General features: G+C 39.6%; 2 protein-coding genes across 4 annotated transcripts in view; one reads left to right on the top strand and one right to left on the bottom strand.

Moving 5' to 3' along the window:
- LOC307043010 (SEC14-like protein 2) overlaps positions 1–14,841 on the top strand; it is a 23,158-nt gene extending 8,317 nt beyond the window's left edge. For all 3 annotated transcript variants that reach the window (XM_079687186.1, XM_079687185.1, XM_079687187.1), the window contains exons 3-12: positions 5,422–5,465; positions 7,622–7,684; positions 8,621–8,809; positions 8,922–9,017; positions 9,129–9,189; positions 9,347–9,430; positions 9,527–9,633; positions 11,834–11,973; positions 12,070–12,239; positions 12,341–14,841. In XM_079687186.1, the coding sequence (XP_079543312.1) occupies positions 5,422–5,465; positions 7,622–7,684; positions 8,621–8,809; positions 8,922–9,017; positions 9,129–9,189; positions 9,347–9,430; positions 9,527–9,633; positions 11,834–11,973; positions 12,070–12,239; positions 12,341–12,495 (1,109 nt within the window). In that variant the 3' untranslated portion in view covers positions 12,496–14,841. The remainder of the gene's footprint in view (positions 1–5,421; positions 5,466–7,621; positions 7,685–8,620; positions 8,810–8,921; positions 9,018–9,128; positions 9,190–9,346; positions 9,431–9,526; positions 9,634–11,833; positions 11,974–12,069; positions 12,240–12,340) is intronic.
- The window catches only part of unc13ba (unc-13 homolog Ba (C. elegans)), a 254,230-nt gene continuing 248,157 nt past the window's right edge, over positions 14,455–20,527 (bottom strand). The window contains exon 43 of the mRNA XM_079689879.1: positions 14,455–20,527. Within this exon, the coding sequence (XP_079546005.1) occupies positions 20,245–20,527 (283 nt within the window). The 3' untranslated portion in view covers positions 14,455–20,244.

Below are 20,527 nucleotides of genomic sequence, written 5' to 3'. Positions count from 1 at the left end.
CGATCATTTATGTTTATGTTCGCCGAATTGACATGAAAGCACTGACAAATATGAATATACTGTAGTCAACTTCATTAAAACGTTATTAACGTGCCTAAACTCAGTAATTCACCATTTCTACGCATGACAACACACTTTGTCCGTGTTTGGCTCTCTCGCCGCACAGTGAAGCGTTCCCGCATTGACGTCACTTCCGGCTTCCCCCAAAACCTCAAAATGAGTCGAAGGAATTTTCCCGCGATGTTCGAAATTATTGATATTTATCGGAACGGTATCGCTTTTTCTTTTTTAAACTGACGGTTCGAGATTACTAGTAGCCCACTATTTCATTGCACAACAGTTGTTGGGTTCGTGTCACAGGCTCTTTAAGTACTGTTAATATATATATAGAAAATGCAGAGGTTTTTAATTTCACTCCTCTTTTAGCTGACATTTAATAAATGCAGGTAGATTTTTAGCAGCTATTCATACTAAATCAGTTGTCCCTCCCCCTGGTGCCAGGACCAACAGATCCATATTTAGGCTCAGCAGCCCTGTCCCCCCATAATACTGAACCTGAACCAGCTTTTCTCCCAACTGAAGGAGGTGAGCAGCATTGTGTTGAATGACATGCCAATTAACATATCTGAAGGGAGACTGGAATACAATATATATATATAAATATATATCAAAACAAAAAGCTAACATCTAATTTCAATTATACATTTCAAACACTGTATTTTTCCACATATTTAAGTTATATTTATTTGGATTTATGCATTCATGTTGAGAATGTTCCATTCAAAAATGTTATTATTAAAAATGCATTTACACCATAAAAGATGACTACTGAGTCTATTGTCAGGACTGTTAGTCTTATATCAAATAGTGAATTCTACTGCAGCAGAATGTTCCAAGCCTGCACAGTGTTATATTTTCACAGCTCACTGTCAGTAAATATTGTGCAGTTAGTATTGGACTACAAGATAGATGCAAGCCTGTACAGGTAGAGCTATTTAAAGCATAAATGAGTCGGTTGGGTTCTGGAGGTGTGGTTACAGCAATTGTGCTTGCTTGGCGTGGCCTGGGCCTGGTGGTGGGGCCCAATGTGATATCTTTCCATGCGGCCCAAAATCCCTGGCGGCGCCCCTGTTCCCATCTTATATACTCTTTATGATTCCTGGTTGGATGCAAACTGCATTTTGTTGTGCAATGACAATAAAGTTGAATCTAATCTAAATGTTATCTAATCATTTTGACTTTGGGAATACATGAGAGAATAGCCCAGTCCAGGTCATTGATTTAAAGCAAAAAGCCTGAGGTGGCACACAGTGAGCTCTAACGATTGACCTCATAATTATCTAGATCTCAACAATTATTTAGCCCTGGTTCATCTGTCTGAACTGATATCAATATATTTAGTTAAAGAGGCCCTATTGTGCTTTTTTCTGGTTTTCCTGTATTGTGTTTTATGGATTTTGTGTGTAAATGGTCTACAAAGGCTAAAATTCCAAAGTTCCCTCTAGAGCAGCGATTCCCAATCTTTTTCAACTCAGGGCCCACTTAAGAATACATTTTTTTTTCGTGGCCCACATTCAACCATAAACAATACGGAGGCTAAACATGTGTGACAGGTTGTAAATCCAGTAGAACAGACCGCTGTCAAGGACTGTAATGACCGTTGCTAAGTAGGATCGAGAAAGAGAAAGGAAAATAGGTTAAAATAAAGAAAAATCTTAATGATGAAAATGTTTCCACACAAAACATAATGCTTTGCAAATTATTTGGCGGCAAATTTTGAATTTTACATTTACGCCCTTTCATATTTTGTTTGGGCTTTTAGATGAAGACCGCACACAGTTAATAAATATAACTATTCTTCTGGCTAAAATACATATTTTAAAAATCAATCAAGGAGTCATCTTAATTTAAGGTGTTCGAAGAGTAGATAAAAAAATACAATTTATTTTTGGAAAAAATTATTGACACAAAAAAATCAAAGGCTGAACACGCCATGAAATGGGAAATAATGAGCTCTAACGAAGAGTGGGATTTAAGGAACAATAAATATACTCGCCATGTTGTGTCTTAGGTGGTTTTTGGTTATCAACCTATTTTTGTTTGTGAAATGTTGAAGTGATCCTACTGACTGTATCTTTATTTCTTCTGTTTTTGTTTTGTTTTTGTCTGAGATGGGAATGTCATCTCCTATATGTTATTGCTATGTCCATGTTTGTGTCTTTAGCCTGTACAAAATAAAATAAAATAAATATATATTTGGCGGCCCACTTGCAATGACTTCGCGGACCACTAGGGGGCCCACAGGTTGGGAACCGCTGCTCTATAGGGAGTTTCTCTCTCACACTCCTCCCCAGCCAAAAAAAAGATTCGTTTGTTAACCTATGTGACATAGTGACATCACTATGAAGCACTCGCCCTTCTATTGGCTAGCGCTTCTACACATTGTACGTGATAGGTTAAGGGGCGGGACATCCCTAAGCTTTGAACAATCACAACAGAGCCGTTCATCACAGCTCCTTTATAGACAGTGGCCACAAATGATCAATCAATGTCTGAAAAAGGCTTAATTAAAAATTTAATATCTGAACTCAGCTTAAGTTGTTGCTCTCTTCGTATAAGAGGTATCAAATCATACTACTAGCTGCTTTTTGTCTGTCAAACAATTACTTTGCAGCAGTAGAAGGTTTCAAGAACAGATTTCAGGTGAGCTCTTGGCTGGCAGTAGATTAAAGGAAACCAGTTATTAAAACCCTCCTGTTGTCTTCAGGTCAAATCTGAGCGATTTACTACTTTCATCAATCTTGACTTATTTGTTTTACATTCGATTGCATTAAGGTTTGTGATATCCTTCACAGTAGACATTTGAACATATACAATTGCTGATCACCACTTTCATTGCATTTTTGATGACTTAGTCAACTGTGTAAGACCTATGGTGTTCCCGTGTGATGTGTGATGACTGCCATAAAGAAAAGGAATTAGTAACCATCCGGATCAGATAAAAAAAACACACACACACACACACACACACACACACACACACACACACACACACACACACACACACACACACACACATGTACGTACACACATAGAACAATTTGACACATGTCCCCCCCCTTATGTGCCCATCCCCCCACATGGATCACACCTGACACACGCAATACATGTTCAGTGTCTGTTCTTTGTATATTTCCTGCAGTTTTTCATGTATACCAGTAGTCTGATACAATATTTACAATTTTTGAAAGGGTGTTAAATGAAATTTGGTGATGATTAATGGCTTTTGTGTTAATGTAATAGCAGTTAAAACAGGACCGGTCAAATTTGACCGCGAATACGGGGGGAAAACTAGAGGATTAAGTGTATGAACTATCACAGCTATATGCCTTGAGGTAAAGGGCGTAGCTCTACACTTTCCTGTGCCAAGGTTTCATATTTCTTGTCATGTTGTGGTTGAAATAATGGGAATCACAGCGACTGACTGTGGGAAAGATTCAACTATAACCTGTTTCTGTCTGCCAATGAATGACCCTTCTCCTCTTTCTCAGGATAGCCTACTTGCTTGTTAAGCCTCTAAGTCTCAGACGATTCCCTCCAATTGGGCGTATACTGTATTTATCTCTGAGGAGCTCCACCTTAAAAGATAAAAGCGGTGTACATGACACCAATTCATTCTGTTCTGGAGAAACTGTAGAACATATTGACCTGAATTTGGTGAAAGACACTTTTGCAAACAGCAGCTTTTTATTAAAAACTCTTGAAGTTGGATTTAGTCAAAAGAGAGTAGTCTTTTCCACATCAATTTCAAATGTATATATTTTTTACTCTCTCGACGTTCTAATGACTAAACATTGTGACTTTCGCCTTCCTTTGACACGTAGGTATAGACACGTAGGGCTATTTGCTTCTAGCCAAGATTGATACTTGTTACTGTATATTTAAAGGCATCTAAAAGTCTAAATCTAGGGCCGCCAGTGGATGATTATATAATCACGAAACCCACTGTCCCTTTGTGTTTTATTAAACCTGGACCAGTGGTGGGAGAGATATTGGTTTGTTAAATGTTAACAGATAATGTGCTGACTTTGGTTGTTCATCGTACTGGCCTCAATATGAACCTTTATCACAGCTTAAGATAACGTTTCAGAGAACTGCGCCACGCATGTCTCTCTGTCCTGGGTGGTGGATCCTGCCTTAAGGTTTTAGGAACTGAGTGTGTTGTATGCTTATAGGCAAATAATGATTTATGATGTTGGGCTACATAAAACAGTCGTCATGTAAGTGTCATATATCGAATATACAGTGCTTTCCTTCAAATAAGACCCCATTTTAAGATGAAGTTATCAGAATAATCCTTATTAATGACTCAAAATAATACACAGCCTGTAACCTGCTCTGTGCTTTGTAATTGTCACTATGTCCTGGTTAAGGTGGCAGATTGGAGCATATAGTTAGGTGTAGTATAATCCACTTCCACAGCGCTGTTGTTCTGTTCCAGAAGACATTAAGCTGCAGAGCTAATCACCTTACATGGAGCATTAGGACTATTCTGGATCAGTCATACTGACACAGCTGTTTTACTCTGTTAGAGTCCAGGAGGTATTGTGGATGTTATGCAAGTTAATTCCTAGAGGGTATCAGTGAAGATTATGCAATTTAAAAGATAGTTTTATTCCTGGTATTTTTATCACTTCCCTAAATGTCCCATGTTCCTAAAAATCGCCTTATGCCATTTATGGACCGTGGAGCCACCGTGTAAGAATTATGGAGACACTTTTGAGGAACTGTTATATCATTCTTGCCAGTATTTGCACATTTTCACACTAAATTTAATATTTTGGTTTACTAGTGGTTTCCAGGTAACCCTTTTATTTTGGTTATACAACTTTAAAACAAGGTTTAGATCAACCAAAGCAATACAGGATGTGGTGGTATCATTAGTTGCTTCCCTCTACATCCTGCTCTTATTTGTTGATGTTAATGAATTGTTTCCTATTTTTAGAAGATGTAAAGATAGGTTCAAGTAAAGTGTGATAATATAGAACCTCTTATGCATACGTTATCGCATACCTTTACATGTTTGCTGGATATGATTATCATAATTTTGACCCATTTCCTTTTTTTTCCCCCTATTCACATCCAGTCTAATAACTTTGAATGAGACAATCAAACATACTTACAAACATTATTGACACATTTTAAATGTAAACACATATTGCACGCATGTAAGTGACCTTTTTTATATAGCTACTTCTCCTAATTCCCTACATTTTATTCAAGTTTTTATTTCTTTTGATAACATGTATTGTTGGAATCCCACTCTAATTGGGCATCTTCATTTTATTTAATGACAATCATTTATGGATCATGGATCTCTCTATAAATCATGCCTTATTTTCCTTGTCTTTTCTTTTCCAGCCAGAAACTTCAATATTCAGAAGTCGGAGGCCATGCTGCGAAAGGTAACAAGTTCAGCTTCTCTGTTGAGTAGGACAGGACATTTTACAGTACCTGCTTGTGTGAGGCTCTTGTAGTAGTGCAATAAAAAGCAGGTTCTGAATTGAAAGCAAAGGTGCATCCATTATCTCTTTTAGTTAATTACTTGTATGTGAAAGTGCAGTTTGCAGCCGCACAGACGGGCCATCAGCTGAGGAGGGGCTTCAGATTAGAGACGGGCCGTGTGATAACGCGTGGCTGTGGGGAAACTGTGTCATCACAGCAGCCTGAGGAGATAAGATATAGATAAAGAGATTAAATGAGTGATTACCAAGACATAATAAGATTTACCAACACAGTCCAGTGTTTCCCCTAGGATGGAGTCATAGCAGCGGTGCTAAGGCACGCGGACCGAGCAAAATGTGAGCGCGGAGCGTGTGGACATTTTTTGTGTGTGCGCGTGCAAAGTGCGCCCCGCCAATATGTTTCTACAGTATGTGTCTGCCAGCACAAGAAAGGCTCTTGAGGCTCTACAGGTGTATTTTGCTAAATCACCTTTATTGAACATACAGTAACACAAATACTACACATCCACATATCAAACAATCAAAAATAAAATGTATGCAATTAAGTTATTTTAACCTGCTTTATTTATTATTTTACACCCCCAGTGAGACTGTGGCCGTTTCTCAATGTCGAGTAAAGCTGCTCCAGAGCCACTATTTCAAGCATACTACGTCATCGAGTGCCGCCGAATCACTTTTTAAATGCCCAGCATACATGTGCTACCAAGCAAGCCTCCTCGACATTGACCTGCTGCTGGGTTATGGCCATGGTTAGAAAGGATCCGTCTAGTGTAAATATGACTTCACGTTCTCGTTGTAACTCTCGTTGTAATCGGAGCGGCTCGGAAACACATCTACAGCAGTAACATGATGCAACATACACATTAATGCAGCAGCAATATTAATAGAGAAACATCAGAATTAATAGTAAAACACTGCAAGGGAACATTTTATTGCACCAGGAGCTATCTTGGGAGTTTTACTGCGACAACGTTGACTTGCCTGTGAATAAAAAATAAACCATAGTGTTGGTGATCTACAGTGCTGTTGTCATTCTTCTTTGAACACCAGAAAGACCGCTAACACCCTATTTCAACAATCACACTCCCTGTCATTGACATAATTAATAGATAGTTTAGCTTCTCATCATCATTTGCTGTGGCCAAACGTAAACATTCAGCCACGTGACATTCAGCCAAACTCTCGCGAGAGTTTTACACAAGACGGATCCTTTCTAGCCATAACCCTGCTGCTGAGCCACTATTTCAAGTATACTACGTCATCGAGTGGCGCCGAATGCTGGGCATTTAACATGCATTTAAACAGTCCTTCGGCGCCACTCGATGACGTAGTATACTTGAAATAGTGGCCCTGCAGCAGGTTTACTCTACATTGAGAAATGGCCTGTGTTGGATTTACAGCCACTTACTAAAGCTGCACCAACTGATGTTTGGGGTCTTTACTTATATCCATGTTTGAGATGGAAGTACTTTTGCAAGTGAAATACTTTTTAACAACACTTATCCACAAATGAGCTAAAGCACATTGTAGGCTAACATAAGGGAAGCTAACAGAAGCAGTGGCTAGTACTTAACATTGTCACTTTTCTTCATTAGCATGAGGCTAATTGTTAGCCAGTTTTACAGTTAAGTGAGTTTTCTCTCAGCATACGTTTGCCTTGCAGGCATTTTTTATGAGATTACAGACGAAAAGGGTGTAACTGTAGCTTTGATCTTTGAACAAACCATGACTAACTAACACTCCATCAGAACTTTACCACTTGGTTCATGTTATCTTTTTGAATTTCTTGCCCCAGTATTCAAAATGTGTATGTATAAATAATAAGATGATTAGCGTATTCAAAATGATCTTTCGTCCCCTTTGATGGTGTGTTTGAGGTTTTAGGCATGTACAGTATACCGGTACATTACTGATCCCCTTCCTGCTGACGGTTCAGCTTTAGTTTCACCTGCTGTCTGTTACCTCCTAAGCCACTTAAATCACCACATTGTGCTCAGGCCAATCTGCCACTGTACAAGCAGTCTGTCATCAGGGAACAAAACAACAACCTCACTTGAATGTACTTAAGCTTAATATGCACCTGTCTTTTCTTCCAGCATTTGGAGTTCAGGAAACAGATGAAAGTAGATGCAATAATCACCGACTGGCGTCCACCAGAGGTAAAGACTAAACCCTAAGCATTATAAACCCCCATTTTATAATGGCTCAACGCTAACTCTTCGATGCTGTTGCTAGCCTACAAGCAGGCATCAGCCTTTGGTTGCCAAAACTGAATTTTGTTTGAATCAACTTACTTTTGAGTATCCAAGATACTCCGTCGTATTACTTAAAAAACTTGACATGTTTAAACGTCATGTGTCTGTTGTACAGGCTTTGCAGTATAGTTTTCTGTCCATCTAAAAGGTGCTGGGACACTTTGCCTGCCTAACCCTGCCAAGTTTTTGTTCTGGTTTATCTGGTTTTATCAAATGCCAGTTGAATCTCTTTGCACTTTTGTTTGGGATGTTGACAGGTGGTTGAACTTTCAATGCACAGAAAAACAAATGTATTTTACCATCATTGATTATTGCTCGAGCCCAATATCACAAATGATACATCTGTCATGGGGGACTTTACAGTGTGTACAGTATACAAAACCTTTCCTTAAACGCTTAACTCTTGTTACAACATGCAAGGAAACATTCCCAAGACACCCCACAATTAACAGGATAAGAGGAATAAACCTCTGGCAGAGCAAAATACAGTAGGAGGAATCTCTTTCCCAAGACAGACAGACATGCAATATATGTTTTGTGGATAGATTACAAATAAAGATAATAAATGATCCTGATGAGTTGAAAAATGCTCCTGTGTGATTAAACTCACCACCGCACATGCGGGTTGTCTGGGTCTGACATAACAGCAATATTTAAATATCTATAATGCATAATGAATGAAGTAATTAAGTACCAGTTTTGATGTTTGCTGTTCCCATTTGTTTAATGTTAAATAGTGGATGCCCTATTGTCAACCCAGAGCCAATGGCAGCCTGGCAGCTGTTACTTTCATTACAGTGCACAACTAATGGAACCATCTTAAATGACTGCTGTTTGCAGGTGATAGAGAAGTATCTGTCCGGAGGGATGTGTGGTCACGACCGGGAGGGCAGTCCCGTCTGGTATGATGTCATCGGCCCTGTGGACCCTAAAGGCCTCTTCCTGTCTGCATCCAAACAAGACTTCATCAAGTCCAAGATCAGAGACTGCGAGGTCCTGCAGCAGGAATGTGACGTCCAGTCGCAGAAGGTTTGAGAACACCGACGTAGGACAGAGAACCAGTGCTACTGATCACACTTTTAATGTTTTCTATGTATTGTATGGTTTCACCAATTTAATTTCCCTGTCTTTCTGTCCCCAGCTTGGGAGGAACGTTGAGTCAATCACCATGATCTACGACGTAGAAGGTCTGGGTCTGAAACACTTATGGAAGCCTGCTATAGAGACATATACAGAGGTATGGAGAGATGCCCTTACACTGTAGATGTAAAGCTCACAAAACGTATATTAGAAGTGTACCGTGCGTCAAACATTAATGAATAAATGATGTGTTTCTCTGTGTCACCAGATCCTCCAGATGTTTGAAGCCAACTATCCAGAAGGCTTGAAAAGGCTTTTTGTCATTAAAGGTACATTTGGCCTTTAATCAATTAATAATTAATGGATTCCACCTGCGGTTCTTTATTCAGCTTCTTTTTTTTAATAATTTGACCCTGTTTTTCTGGAGCCAGAGTTTATCTTATCACTAGTGAACATTTAGTTAACACTACATTTGTTCTCTTGCAGCTCCTAAACTCTTTCCTGTGGCTTACAACCTCGTTAAGCATTTTCTGAGTGAGAACACGAGACAAAAGATCAATATCCTCGGGGGTAAGACAGAACATCATATTTGAGAGAATATTGCACCAAATCGAAACACTTTAACCTCCCTTGTTTCTGATGAAATGACCATTGTTGTTCCTACAGCTAACTGGCAGGAGGTTTTAATGAAGTACATTGATGCAGAGGAGCTGCCGGTGATATACGGCGGTAAACTTACGGATCCTGATGGAGATCCTCGCTGTCGCACCATGGTGAGTCTGTGAATCAGAGCCTGTAACATACTGACATCACTATGTAACACACGCGCTTCTATTGGCTAGCGCTCCTACACATTTCACGTGATAGGCTAAGGGCCAGGACATTTCCTACACTTTGCTAAGCAGTTGACCAATCACAACAGAGCCGGCCAGCTAACCAATCAGAACGGACTGGGCTCTGGTTTCAGACAGAGGGTGAAAAGAGGTGCTGGAGCACAGGCAGTATGAGAAATGGAAACATGTCACACAAAACAAAAATATGAACCTGAAAATGAGCATGATATGTCCTGCATAAAAATAATATTGAACATTTCATGCCTTGTTGTTTCTTTTCACATGTTTGGATCATGTGCTCATGTAGTTTGGCAGCTTACAGCTTTGTTTTAGTCAGGGACTGTCTGGCTAGCATGCTTGCTATGTATATGAAATGTGTTGGTAATGCAACGCCACATTCAGGCTCCAAACAGGCCAAACTGAACACAGTGGATCAGACGTTCTCTATAAAATGTTAACGCTGCCGTCACTGGCTGTGCTGAGGCTCCTGTTACACATGAATAAGCCAGTTTGATCACAGAAGGTCAATGACAATACAGGACATTACTGGACTGGCAGAATGAATCAACTTTGCCAGTTGCATTGAACTATTGGTTTTCTGCACAGGAAATTGCAGATGACAAATTAATTGTAATAACTTCCACTTCACGCCGCACCCCTGCCTCGCTGCGTAGAGATGGTAACAGCCCTCAGCACGAGGGATGTAGTATAGAGCGACACATACAGAGCAGCTTGGGTAGTCGCGCTTATAGACAACGCTTTAGACGAGAAAACTGACCGTGCGTTTGTCACCGTTTCCATAGATAAAAAATTGGGCGGAGGAGAAATGAGGAACAGGAAGAGAGAAATTCATTACGGCTGCATTCAAGATTCAAGGAATTGAGATGCTCAGCCTCTAAGTGTTTTCTTTTTTCTACCCTTTTAAAAAAGAAATCTCCTTTAGCTACCTGTGTCTTGAGTTTCACTGACTGTATTATATTAGTTTGGTTGTAGGAACTTGAGTTATCATAATAAAGGAACAGTGTGGCATTTGGGAAATGCGCCCATTCTCATGCTTTGTTAACACGAGTTGGATTAGAAGATTGGGTTTACACTTATGTCTGTTAACCATATGTAAATATGAAGCTAAAGACAAGAGACAACTAGCTTATAGCCTAGCACAAAGGAATGGAAGTGTTGGAAAACTGCTATACTGTTAGTGATTCAAGGAGGCCACAGCACCTGGCTAAAATAGTCCCACATGTCACTCAAACACAATTAATCAATGTTAGGAGCAAGGCTATTTCTTTTACCGTTGTTCCTAGCTTTAATGGTGCGCTAAGTTTACATTTTAGTACATTTCCAAAATAATGAGTTGCTCCTTTAAGAGTTGGGCATAATTTATGGGCCTGAATAAATACAATTATATTGTACAACTTGTTTGGAAATTTGATGTAAAGATAACTTTTTGGTAGAGTTCAGTGAAACATTGATCAGTCACATCATCAGTGTGCATTTCTCTGCATATTCAGGACTCATTATTGTGGCTTTTATAGCAAACATCATCTGTTAATATCATAGGAGGATCCTGTCTGTTTTGAATTGCAGTGATGTGAAGCACGGAGGCCCCTATAGAAATATAATATTGCTTCTTTAAAACAACCATCAAGCCTTATAAATCTTGTACGGTAGGTTTTTCTTCACGCTTATCCTCGTAGAGGTTTAGTGAAATCTCTGCACTGTAAAGAATTTAAAATCAGTAGATGCCCAATAATGTGTTGCTCTATAATGGACTATATGACAATGCTTTTGTTTTTGTATCTTTTCTTTTTTGTGAGGTTGTTTGCAAGGAGTTTGACTTCCCTTATAGTAACTTAGCTGTGTCTGACATCTATAATCTGCCACCTGTTGGGTGCTTCCCAGTACTGCACTGTGTAGTGTATTACTGGGACCAGTTGATTAGTTTGATATTTATGTGAATAAACAGTAAAAAAGAGGATTTCTTTTGGTGCAAAATATTTTAAATAACAAGCATTCAGAACATGTCTCGAAGTAAGTGATGGCTTTCTATTTTTTTTACATTTTTCCTTCCCGCAGTTTTTTTACATTTCATATAATCAAGTTTTTGACATCCGACTGACTGTTTATGCACTCGTTGCAGATACACCACGTGAGCCCTGTCCCCCCCTCCTACTACGTGCGGGACCATGTGAAGATGGAATACGAACAATGTACCTCGGTCAGCCGAGGCTCCTCCCAGCAGCTGGACTATGAGATACTGTTCCCGGGCTGCGTTCTCAGGTCAGCTGCACGTATTTTGTATTATTGTAATAGAATCAGGTCTGAGAAAAAGTCAAAGCAGTGTTAAGGAGAACCATTTTCTTCTAATCTCCATAGATGGCAGTTTGCCAGTGAAGGTGCAGACATTGGGTTTGGGGTGTTTGTGAAGGCTAAAAAGGGCGAAAAGAAGAAGGCAGCTCAGATGGAGGAAGTGGTGCTCAGCCAGCGATACAACGCTCACCTAGTGCCCGAAGACGGATCACTGACCTGTGAACGCCCAGGAGTCTGTGAGTAACCCAACACCCTGCATTCACCGGAGCTCAGAACTTTACAATGTGCTGTCTTAGGAGAGTAAGGTAAATGTACTGTTCTCTTTTTTGTTCCGCAGATGTTCTGAGATTTGACAACACTTACAGCATGTTTCAGGCCAAAAGAATCAGCTTTACAGTAGAGGTCCTGCTACCGGAACGCTTACAGTCCCCACAGAGCAACGGCGGCTCCAAAAACACCACCGTGCAAGCTGAGGGCAACAGCCAATCATAACCGAGAAGATGTGCCACTTCCATGTTGTTGGATAAAGCACAGCCTGACATACTTGAGTTAAAAAGGAAATGCAACATGCTGCCATTATCCAAAAAGTATTTCAACTAAGTCAGGTTCTTGGTGTTCAACCGTTTTAATCATTTTTAATGAAGTCATGTGTTGTCAATTTAGAAACATTGGTTAAACCACAGGTGGGATACTATGACCTAAGGTATATGGACACATACACACATTTTGGGGCACTTTGAGTTATGGTTTTCATGGTTTGGACTAAGTTTGGATTAATAGAAAGGAAAATGCAAAACAAACAACAGTATTCTTCCAACTTTGTGGTTACTGTTGATAGAAATGTCCCCATGCACATAGACCAATAAAGGAGTCAGACATTACTACTGAACATCAGTGTTGGACCTCACTAAAGCCTAAAACCAGAGTAAACGCTGTGTTAGCAACAAATAATGTCCTTTGCTTTAAAATAGGATATTAGACAATTACACATGGGTGTCAACATTCTTTTGGCCATACAGTTTATGATTGATTTTATTGTTGGTAGGAAACATGTGAACCTTTGGATACTGATAGCAATTAGGAGGAATTTCCATAAGGAGAAATGTGCTGCAGTTTAAAAAATATTGCAAATATAAAAAAATACAATTTTGCCAAAATGATTGCAAATGAAGGAACATCTTCACCAACTTGATGAAACACACACAGCTGCATAAAAGAAACGCAGCAAATCCAAAAGGCTGCTAGAAGCTGAAATCACAAGAGAAAACAGGGACACTACAAAGTGATTTACACAGCTGGGACCGAAGCATCACTTAAAGTGCAGCCCATTTCTCCTTATTGAAGTGTTATAGGCTGTTGCAGCGCGTTTGCATCTGTTGGTCACTGTAGGCTATAGCGACCTATTTTAGCTGCTACTAGCATAACAGAATCTAGTCAAGATGGCGACTGGTTTTGAGAAGGAAGAAGAATAGTTGGCATTCAAAAATACTATATATTTGTCAATGTTGTAGGAGTGCAATGCTAAATCTACAAAGATCCTCTTATGTGTTGACCGTTCATAGTTTTATTGAAGGAAACCAAGTGAATCAAGTCACCAGAGAGAAATATTATTTAATTCTATGCACAAAATCAATTTTCTGTACATGGTTTGTGGCATAAATAGTTATTTTCCATTACAGCCATTAACAGTAAAGGCATTCCAGTCTATATCAATATTTGTTGTTGCAAGAATATGAATATGTTTGTTTTACGACTAAAAGAAAAAAAAAGAAATCTAGAAATGAATATACCTTTATATAGCCTACCTCTTTTTGCCTTAATGTTTGCTTAGAAATATTGTCAAATTAAAGTTGCACTGAAAATTAATTTAAGACCTAATTGCACATAATTCAATTAAGTTGTATTAATCTTGAAAGCTGTTTACATTCCATTGCATTCCCTTGACATATAATCAATGCACTTTCATGGTTGCAACATTACTTTAAATATTTATTTCTTCATTCCTTTCCTTCCTCAAATTTAATTTACAGACATTTTTTTTTCTTCTTTAAAGTGGACCTATCATGCTATTTTTGAATAATATAGTGTAGGACCATACCTATATAACGCATATTTATACTTTTTATTTTTCAAAATACCAAACAGATCATCCATTTTATCCATTCCTCATTTCGCTCAATTTAACACTGCCTTTCATGCTCGGATTCAGTGAGAACAGCACCATCTGGTGGCCTGAAATATGTACTACAGCTTCTCCAGCGCTTTCGAACGGCAATGTCCGTGGCTGTCTCCTCCTGATTGGTGGAGTTGACCCAATAGCCGTAGCGCAACTTCTGTGACGACATAAAAGTGTTCAAATCTGGGTCAGTCTGTATCAGATCCGTTGCAGCCCCTTTTTTAGAGATTTGGGTATGGAGGAAAGTAGAGAGGGTTGTGTTTTCTGACACTTGGTGAGTTCCCTGGAACACCGGGGACACATATTCATGTATAAAAGAGGTACAAAAGTCAATTTTGCATGATAGGTCCCCTTTAATATAATAGCAAAATATTAAAGTCTATATACACTGTACAGTATATGATTAATCAGATACACACACTATTCATGGGAACTTTTCTGCAGTGAATTGAATGAAATATTTTACCCTCTCTTGTGGCAGAATAACAGATTTTCACATTATTTTCGTTTACATTTTGTACAATTCTCGGGCGACTTTTAAACATAAAGAAAATATGCTCTCTGTTATGTCTGTACTGTCCAAATTGTTGAATATTTTCACATGATGAAGATACTATAAAAACAATTGTAGGAGAAGTAAATAAATGTGTTACTACACTTAACATCCCTGCTGAATGTTTTTTTCTTCATGAAAGACTCCTTGAAACAGCCAAAAGAGGGAGCTCTCTAACCAGTGTTGACAATTTTCAAACCCCTTAGTTTAGCAAGTTACTGAGGCCCTCCACACAGGTGTTCCACTTATTCAATGCTCTCTCCTCCTGTCTCAACCAACTCGCTCCAATAAAAACCTAGTATGTCTCTTTCACTCACTCGGTCGGCCCCCTGGTACACCGATCATCTCCGTTGCCTCAAAACAAAAGGTCGCCAGCTCGAAAGACATGCTAAACGAACTGGTCTCACTACTCCTCTGTAATACAATCTGGCAGCAATAACCCAAAGTCCCTTTTTTCAACTATTAGCAAGCTCCTCAACCCCATGGTTAATATCTCCAACTCCTTCACCACCTCAAAGTGTGAATCCTTCCTCTCATTCCTCCAAAGCAAAATTGAAATAATACACAGCAACATAGCCAACTCCTCCACCACCCATCCTTTTCCGGAACCTGTCTACCCTCCTCCTTCCAGTCACTCCCATACTCAAAAAACCTGGTCTCAACCCTGATTCCCTCAATAACTACCGGCCCATCTCTAACCTCCCATTCCTGTCAAAAATTCTGGAGCGAACTGTTGCCTCCCAACTAAAATCCCATCTGGACTGCAATACTCGCCACAGCACAGAATCTGCCCTACTCAAGGTGACCAACGACATTCTCCTCTCTGCTGACTCTGGTTCCCTCTCAATTCTCATTCTCCTTGACCTAACAGCTGCATTTGACACGATCAACCATTCCATCCTCATCAACCGCCTCCAGTCTTCCATTGGCATTACCGGTACTGCCCTCTCCTGGTTTAAATCCTATCTCTCTGACAGACATCAATTCATCTCCATTAACAACTCCAAATCCCCCACAGCCCCCGTCAATCATGGTGTCACTCAGGGTTCTGTACTTGGTCCCCTTCTGTTCATCATCTACATCCTCCCAATTGGACAAATCCTCCGTCAACACCAACTCCAGTTCCACTGTAATGCTGATGACACACAGCTCTACCTCTCAACAAAATCAATTTCTCCAACCACATCACCCCTATCCTCCATGACACTGGTTCCACATCAAACACCGCATTGACTTTAAAATATTACTTTTCACTTTCAAAGCCCTCAACAACCTTGCCCCCCCCCCCCCCTTATCTCTGTGACCTCATCCAACGACACACCCCCACCCGTCGCCTCATGTCTGCTGAAGCTAACCTACTGCAGCCCATCAGGACAAAGCTCCGGACCGGGGTGACAGGGCCTTCGCAGCAGCCTCCCCCACACTCTGGAACTCCTTCCCCAGCCACGTCAGATCCGCCAACACTTTCACATCATTCAAACAATCTCTCAAAACTCACCTTTTCACTCTTGCCTTCAACTCCTAATCAACTAACCCCTTGCCCTTATTCCTCCTAGCTTTGCACTTTCTACTATTGTTGTTAATTTTTTTTACTTGCTTGTAAGCGTTTTGAGCACCAGGAAAAGCGCTTTATAACTGTAATGTATTATTATTATTGCTAATTAGCCCAATTTACTAAAAGCAACAAAGAGGTAAACTTTGTCCTTGTAAAAATAAATAAATAAATAGGAAATTCGAGTGAAACAACAAAACCAAAAAAAACCAGAAATAAATACATTCAGAATAGGTGCTCGTAAAAATATGCTTTAAGATACATTTCCAATGACGACTGACTCAGCAAGTCCTATGCAAAGTCTTTGCAGAGGCAGGGATGGAAAGGGTAATGGATTTTTCTCAAGTTGAAGTAATGAATTTGTGTAAAAATGTATTTGGATTAAAGTATAACATTAAAGGAGACAATGCATGTAGAATTTAAAACATTACGAAGGCAGAGAAAAGGACGTGTTTAAAATGGAATCTCCAATGAGGCTGCAGCTACTGTAGAAACACATATTTTAAAGCAAAACGTGATGCTGTGTTAAAAAAAAGTAACATTCATCAATAAGATGTTGTTGTACTCACCGGTACGAAGACATTGTGGGCCTTGAGACGTTGCAACTTTTCTGCTTGATCTCAAGTTCTGAACACTAGTCTCTCAGCATCCCTGCTGTCATACTGATCTCCTCACTGAAGGTCAAATAAGTACTCGGCCGGGCTGCCCACTACACGACACGACGATCAAAACGGTCGCAGTTAGGACTTCGAGGCACACAAACTACTTGGTAAATTAGGGTCTTAAAACATTTTGTTTAAGTGTACACTGTAAGAATAGCCTTTTGTTAAAATCATATAGTTTTTGGTTAAAATCATGTTATTCCCAGAAGTGGGTCTGCAAAAACTGCAGGTAGACCTTTCCAGTAAAATAGTATTTAGCTTGTTTGCCAGACCCAGATGTAACATTTCCCCCCTTATTTGAACCTTTAGTGCTATACAATTATTATATTATTCTTTTTAAAAGATTTGTGAAGCACAATACTTGTGTTTTTTAGGTGTAGGCCAATACATTTGGGGGTCTATCTTTTTTACTTTTGATCTGTTATGTTAATAAAAAGATACACTGGTGAGCGATTGATATATCCAGATCTGAGACTTATGGGAACATAATGTATTTTAGTGAACAAAGGAAAGGACCAACTGCATTGATTCATAAATATTTTATGTACAAAATATTGTTACAAGTATATTCAACATATGTCACATTAGAGTAATGATAACTACTTTAAATACAGTTGATCATTCTTCATATTTCACAGTACATACAGGAAAAAGATCACAATTCTAGGTGACTTTGTATACAATAAATACATGCTCTGGTCGTAGGCTTTTTTATTATTTTTTTACAAATGTACAGTTAGTTTTTGAACATAGTGCAAGAGTTCAGTTGTCCCTACAGCTGTGGCCATTGTAAAATAACAATAGCTTACACAGAAATATGTTGGTTCAGTTTAATACGGCAGAATCCGTGACAAAACTCATTTCCATTTCATTTATCTAAATGACCAAACAGATCTTCTTGAGTTTGGAGCCAAAGTGCAGCTACTTTGGGCAATCGTGCAGTAAGCATTGGCATATCTACAATGGCCACTTCTGTCTGCAAACAAAATGTTGATGAGAGCTTGCTGAACATGGCTGAACACTTGCGTTCCTTGGCACATAGTAAACATACAAGAGTGTGGATCAAACCTAGTTAGTCTTCAGTCAATTGAACAACCTGCCTGCATGTTTTTTTCATCCAGATCTAAGTTTGTAGTGTGTTTAATGCAATAAAACCAATCAAATATCCACAAACATATGATTCGTAAAGTATGTGCATGCATGGCAAGGCTGTACGACTTACTGTGAGTTCTCATCCAATTCAAAATGGCAAATACAGACTAATATTAAATTCTTAGAGGTCCATTTCTGTTCCTCCATAACATGTGTTCACATTATCTAACCCCTGAAATCAGGTCAAGTTTTGTTCGTTTTTTACATTAAGAGCAGGTTGCAGGTAAACAGAGTCTAAAGTCACAGTTTGACACATGGCAAACACAGAGAAGAGCTCAATTCAAAAACGTATGACTCTGCATTTCTTCTTGAACTATGTTCAGGTGGCCACAGTTCAGAGTTCAGTCAAATATTTTAAACAATTCTACTATAGTTCTTCGCTTTCATAGAAAATCTAGTTTTTTAACTTCACAAGTCAATGTTGTATCCATTCATGTTTGGTTCAAAAGTGGGCTGAGCCAAAGGGTATTTAGTTAGTTGCAATACTCAATTCAGATCCTACACACCGTCACTAAAGTCTGAGCACCATGTACACTGAGCTAGCTACGATAGCTTGCAGGATTTCATTTTTTAAGGCTATGTATTTCAAATGATTTTATCTCAGTATTTCATTTTTTAGATTTTACCAATTTTTTAGATTTTCCTTCTGGTAAAATATTTCACATGCATCTTGACAGACTTTTTCCTGGTTCATCTACATGAAAAATATGACCGTCTGAGGGTATTTTCTAGCGAAGCTTCGCATCAACTCTCCAGAAACGCTGCAATTTAATAACATGCACTCTCTGGATTGACGTATCCTGAATATCTTTATTTCTGTAAAGTAAATGTGTTGCTACAAGTGCAATTTGCCTGGATAAGAGGATGTGATGAGGACTTGTGATGTGTGTGAAAGTTCATTTTATCATCAAAATCGAGTAAAACACGATCCTGTTTTGCTGTTTTATTTGGCTCTATTGTTGAGCTCACGCTAAGCACAGACATTTGTTCATTCAATTTCACTTATTTGGGGGAAAACAGTGGCTACCAGATTAAGCAGTGTCCGACTATCCGGAGTCACCAATACCACAATCTGGGATTAATTCCTCCAACTAATTTTCCTCTCATGTCATAAATGATTTATGATTGTTAAACATTAGTCCTTATGACCTCTCAGAAGTAACGGCTCAGGTCCATGCAGTTTTAGGCAGGGGTTGACTGGCCATGTGGAATAGCGAACATTTTCCTGCTGGTCGCATTGCTATTTTGGCCGACACAACCATCTTTTTCTTTTTTTTTCTCCCTGACCGGCCCCATAAAACAGGTAAGGAGGACCATTGTTTGTTTTTTATCCAATTGACACTGGGCTGACCCAATCACATATTTTGACCTTCCCCCTTTGGACTCATTAAAACAGCACATCTGCATAACAGGCCAAAATGGATAAGAAACAATTCCGCCTTGGACATAGCCCTGGACTTTTCAAACCCTTTAAGCATATTGCTGCTCATAGAAACTCAGCCAGTGGCTCCTCAAGTCTCCATCTAGTAACCATAGTTACTGGTGATTGCGTTTCCAGGGCATTTTGTTGTTATGTAAGATTATGTGAATCTTGACATAAAGCTTAATATGAGCTGATATGCATTCGTCTTCAGGGCATAACAACCTATCAAAATGGTAGGCAGGTCTGGGCTAAAATGCCAGAGCAGCGTTTTTGTTGTCTTAGTCCACCCCTTCTGTCAGATAGACAGAGAAAATGTACTTTGTTTGGTAAAGGCTGTGGATAAGCATCTCGGATCACCAACAGATGACGGGTTTAATTTGCTACAGGCATACAAAATAGTCCGTCATCAGGATTAGAAGATTGGTGCTGATTGTGTTCTTCTTTTTCAACATCTTGAGAAAGCATCTCCTTCCCAAAATGTGCCCTTCGAATTAAATACATTTCCTTGTTACCATAGCTATGACAAATTGTCGACTTACTTCTGTCTTTTGAGGATCTCCTCCATGTCAGAGGCTCTAATGGTCTGTGTTTGCTGAGGATGATGTATGAAAAGTGCTCATAAACAACATACAGAACCACATTGCCCTGACTCTACATCCTGACCATGCTCCATGTCAGTTTCACATTTTCACAATTTCTTTGTTCTTCAGTCAGTATCTCCGCTCATCTGCCCTCCTCCACAGGACGAGTTTCAGATTTCAGCTTGACGAACTCTTTGGCCACTTCGTCCGCAGGCCGCTGGGACAAGATGCGCATCACCGTCAGGCCCGTTTCGTCTGTTTGGACGCGCGGGCCGATCGGACACCAGCAGACGCAGCTCTTGCGGTCAGCGATGTCCCGGAGCTGGATCACGGCCATGCCCACCACCCGGTCCGCCCGGCCGAAACAGTAGTCCTTCACCGTCACCTGGAGCTCATAACAGTCTGGGGACTCCTTACCCAGGACA

This window comes from Notothenia rossii (genome assembly GCF_949606895.1).
Source record: "Notothenia rossii genome assembly, chromosome: 6".
NCBI lineage: Eukaryota > Metazoa > Chordata > Actinopteri > Perciformes > Nototheniidae > Notothenia > Notothenia rossii.
Note: the sequence above shows the minus strand (reverse complement) of the source record. Positions and strands in the feature narration are given on the sequence as shown.